This window comes from Ceratina calcarata, unplaced genomic scaffold (genome assembly GCF_001652005.2).
Source record: "Ceratina calcarata isolate Rehan_Ccalc_2016 unplaced genomic scaffold, ASM165200v1 scaffold470.2, whole genome shotgun sequence".
NCBI classification, from domain to species: domain Eukaryota; kingdom Metazoa; phylum Arthropoda; class Insecta; order Hymenoptera; family Apidae; genus Ceratina; species Ceratina calcarata.
This window is the reverse complement of record NW_017171129.1, coordinates 339,885-344,667: the sequence shown is the minus strand read 5'-3', so window position 1 is coordinate 344,667 and position 4,783 is coordinate 339,885. Positions and strand designations below refer to the sequence as shown.

General features: G+C 37.8%; 1 protein-coding gene across 2 annotated transcripts in view; it reads right to left on the bottom strand.

Moving 5' to 3' along the window:
• LOC108627421 (laccase-4) overlaps positions 1–3,808 on the bottom strand; it is a 22,763-nt gene extending 18,955 nt beyond the window's left edge. Inside the window, exon 1 of one of the 2 annotated variants that reach the window (XM_018028665.2) lies at positions 3,523–3,808. In XM_018028665.2, the coding sequence (XP_017884154.1) occupies positions 3,523–3,598 (76 nt within the window). In that variant the 5' untranslated portion in view covers positions 3,599–3,808. The remainder of the gene's footprint in view (positions 1–3,522) is intronic. The other variant, XM_026815576.1, reaches the window with a different exon arrangement.
• Between the last annotated feature and the right edge of the window lie 975 nt (positions 3,809–4,783).

The following is a 4,783-nucleotide window of genomic DNA, read 5'->3' as shown; positions in this document are numbered from 1 at the left end:
TTTTTATGGTTGGTTTCATTGTTATAATTTGTTACTCCCTCTATCTGAAAATAAGAGTCTCATTTGAAAAATTTACTGTTTTTATTTATTAGGATTAGGAAAATAGAGAAAATGGGTCAAGTTTTCTTTGATAAATGTCGGAAAAAGAGAGAAATGGTTATGGAAAATATGAAATCAATTAATGTAGCTGAATATTCTAATCTAGTCCAACTAATGCAAAGCAACTCTCTTTCTCTCTCTCTCTCTCTCTAACTTTAATGCAAAGCATCTCTCTCTCTCTAACTTCAATGCAAAGCATCTCTCTCTCTCTCTAACTTTAATGCAAAGCATCTCTCTCTCTCCTCAACTCTAATGCAAAGCGTCTCTCGCTCTCTCTCTCTCTCTCTCTCTCTCTCTCTCTCTCTAACTGTAAAGCAAAGCAACTCTCTCTCTAACTCTACTGCAAGGCCTCTCTCCCTCTCTGACTCTACTGCAGAGCCTCTCTTTCTCTCTCTCTAACTCTAATGCAAAGCCTCTCTCTTTCTAACTCTACTGCAGAGCCTCTCTTTCTCTCTCTCTAACTAATGCAAAGCCTCTCTCTCTCAAATTGTAATGCAAACCAACTCTCTCTCTCCCTCTCTTTCTCTCTCGAACTGTAATGCAAAGCAATTCTCTCTCTCTCTCTCTCTCTCTCTCTCTCTCTCTCTCTCTCTCTAATATAAAGTTGTATGCATTGTGTTGTATGGGAATATGAGGAGAATAATTATAAAATACCTCATTTAAAAAAAGAAAAACTAAGAAGAGTATCCGAATTGCCAATATCTTTGAAATATATAATACATAAGAAGCAATGAGGATATTCCATCAAAATAATTATTTATAAAAAAAATATTATTATACTAGAAATATTAACTATTGCCATATCTGAATAACTTCTATATTTTTTGAGATTGGAAGAAACGTTTCAGACAAATGTTGTTTGATTTCAAGGAACTTCTTATATGGAGTACATAACTTTCCTCCTTTCTTTTAAATAAATTAGATAATAATAATAATAATAATAATAATAATAATAATAATAATAATAATAGAATAAATGTGTTTTTTTTTCGTTTCTTTTTTTCTTTCTTTACTCTCCTTTTTTTTCTTTATTCTTTATCTTCATTCTTTTATTTTTCCTTGATCCCTTAATCCAATACTTCTCCTTGTTCTTACTTTTTTGGTAACCGGAAGTCTTGGACAGAAGAACTGGTCCGATCTGGTATATCTGATCTCTCTTAACTTAAGATCCGCTTTAACTCAAGTGATTTAAAATAGGATTTTCCTTGTTTCTTCATTTTTATAACTGGGAGTATAAAACAGAAGAACTAGTTCGACCTGGTATGTCTGATCTCTCTTGATATCACGATTTTCTTTGATGCAATTAACTGCAGAAACATTAGCTCTCGTTGTTCGTACAACTTAATAACCGAGAGTCTTTGACAGAAGAACTGGCCCAATTTCTGATCTCTCTTAACATCGATTCGCTTTGATTTGATGAATTGTAAAATTTCTTCTATTATTTCTACATTTTATAACTGAGAATCTTGAACCGAAGTCTGACCTGGCACGTCTGATTTCCCTTAATGTCTAGTTTTAACTCCTTTCGTTGACCCATCGGTCAAACCATGGAGGATTTCCCTTTGTCAATGCTTAGGAGCTGTACGATTGTAAGACTAGTGTCGTTTCTTCTAAACGTGACGCTTTCTATTTATTAATTATCGTCTAATCGATTTACAGACCCGTTAATTGTCAGTCGTCATACTATCTAGGCGAAAGTGCATAAAAGAAAACCACTTTCGTCGATAAAACGTATGCAAATAAGCTCCATGGACATACCAAACACCTCATTTTAAGCATGTATTAGCTATACAGTCAATCTTGAAAGTTAATGTACCTTAGAAAAACGCATTTCCTAATTAAAAAGAAATCAGGAAACAAGCTTTTTAACACTAGAAAGACTGAAACTTAGTATATACCTATATTGCCCAAAACCAGTAAAAATCACTGCATTGTGAAAGAATAATGTGTAAAGAAATTTGTCTAAAATTAATTTTTAATCCCAAAACCAGTCAAAATTACTTCCTTGTGCAATCTAGTGTTAATAATAATAGCAATCTCTAATAACAAATTCAACATGCTAGCATCGTTTAATTATCCGGATCCGAGCCAACGCTTCTGATTCGCAGTTCGCGCCAATCGAGCGCTCTGATTGGTCGGAATTTTTTTTGTTAATACCTCCTCAACCACGCCTCGGATAATTTTTCCTCCGATTTCAATATCTTACACTAGTTTTGGGAGACCCTGTAGATCCTTAAATCGGTGGCACAAAAACCAGATATCGACGCATCGAACAGCAATTCTCCATATCGTCAACAATCAATCATTCTTGCAACGCAACTCTCACGTTCCGTTGCGTAATCTGTTTATATCGGTTGGTGAAAAAATTCGCCGAAGTCAACGTTGCATAAACTGCACAAGTCTTATTTACATGAAAACTGTGTAACAAAAACTGCAGGTGTTTCGCAAATATAATAGGCGTCGAGAATCCGATGAGCAGCGAACGTCTTATTATTCACTTTCACTTTCGTTGGGACGAGTCACGTTTTTTGTCTTACCGAAACTTTCGATAGTAATGGCTGCCAAAAACCGGCCATTCTGTTTCTTCGTCGGTAATTAAATAGCGCGGCGCGAGATCAGACGAACCGATCGTTCGTCGAACGAAACGTCCAGAAAGAACTTTCTTTCTGCAGGTTGTTACGCAATCAACGCAAATTACTTTCGACCGATCGCCGCTACGGCGGAACGGGTTTCCCGGTTCGATGATGCTCATCCGTGATTGTTTTCAACGTAGATGCGGAGATATCCTCTGGGATGACGAGGTAAAACCCGCAGTCCTACCAACGTTCCTTGCCCCATGAACTTTCTTACAGGCGTTGAAAAATGCAGTCGGATAAGTTTACTCTCAGGCTTTCTTCAGCGTCTCGAGGGTGAAAGTGAAGCGTAACTCTATCGTGATTTCACGTTTAAATAGATCAACGATCCGGTTTGCAATAATTCTCTAGAAGCTTTAAATCTAGAATGGGACACGGCTTGTCAAAACCATAGGAAAGTATCGACAACGCTTTCACGCGACTTTCGTATATTTGATGACTAAGTGGATTCAAAGCTTGACACGCGAAGACAGATCGATTCTCCACACGTGTTTCAAGTCTAACAACCTAGGAAATTACTAATCTTCATTATTTTTTAAACACGAACGTGGATTTTATCTTTTGGCGAGAGTCGAGGACATCGTCATGGGATGAAACGATGGAATACGAGACGAATCTAACTAACGGTCTTTCATACGTCATGCAGAAACGATCTCATAAGTTCATTCACCTTGGATTGCAAACTTCCTATTAATAAGTATCGATAGACCAAAGTGGTTCACTTTGTGTGTGTGTTTCTGCAAGGTTTAAAAGCCATGGTTTTGAAGCAATGGTGGTGGATGCAACTGACCTGGTATAGGCGTCCAGTAGATGATAGTGGCGACCACTGAGCCCAAGCCGACGATGATCGCGAGCCTGAAGAACATCGTTGCTGTTTCGTGACGACTTGAAGAAGTACCGGGAGAAACGAAACGCGCGTCAGAGCCAACTGGCCGGTTTCGTGGCCGCGGATATACTAGCACGATAGCGGCAAGTTCATTGCCAGGGAGAGAGTTGTTTGCCGATTAAAAAGAAAGATCTTTCAGCGACTGAAACGCTCGGTGCGCTCGAACGCGCGAGGTCTGTCTCGAGATCCTCACGCAAACACTGTCGTTTAGTAACGTCCGACCAGGTGAGGACAGTTACAATTACTCTCCAGCGGAAAAGCGTTCAACGAAACCTGGAATGCCGGCTGGACTTACATGGCTACTTACTGCACGGTTTGTTCAAGTAGTCGTTTTAGGAATATTTGCATCGTCACGCTTGATTTAATGAGGGACAATTGTGTTTGAATTGGTTTTACTAGATAGGAGGTATTCTGATTTCAAATTCAATGGAAATCGAATGCAAAGGGTGTAGAAATTATAGGAAGTATTCGTTCTATGGATTTCTTATTATGCAGCAAAGAGAAAATTCGTAGTTTTTTTTTTAGAGGAATTTCCTTCCGACTAGGAATTATGTGAGAATTTCTCTTCGTTTCGATTTCTTATCAGCAGTAAATTACTGGCGTGTAGAAAATCCGTTGGTTTGTAACTCGAAATTTGCTCTCTTTTGGGAAAGTGAGATAAGTTGACCTTGTTAATTGAGTGTCCGTATCTGATTATTGCTTGATCAGGCTTTCGAAAGATGATCACGCCTCCTACAGTTTCTAATTATTATCTCTGTTACACTTTTGATTTTTAGTAAGCTCGCTTGAAATATGTGTCCATCATGGAGACATGGGATGCACTTCTAATCTTTAGAATATCTATTTTTCTTGTAAGAAGAATTCGTAGAGCAAGACATTTAATTGGCTGGTCAGTCTTTTTGGCTTTCAAAAGCTGATAACTGACGCCTTCTTCAGTTTATAATTATTATCTTTGTTGTCCATCAGTGTGTCCATTTGGGATGCGCTTCTAATCTTTAACATATCTACTTTTCTTATCAGAAGACTTTCCTTGAGACTCCAATGAGAAACAAAAGTTTTAATAGAAATATAAAATCTTCTGGTCAGGCCTATAGTAGAGTGTCAGATTTGCATATTAACACTAGATTGTCCAAGGAAGTAATTTTGACTGGTTTTGGGCAAATGT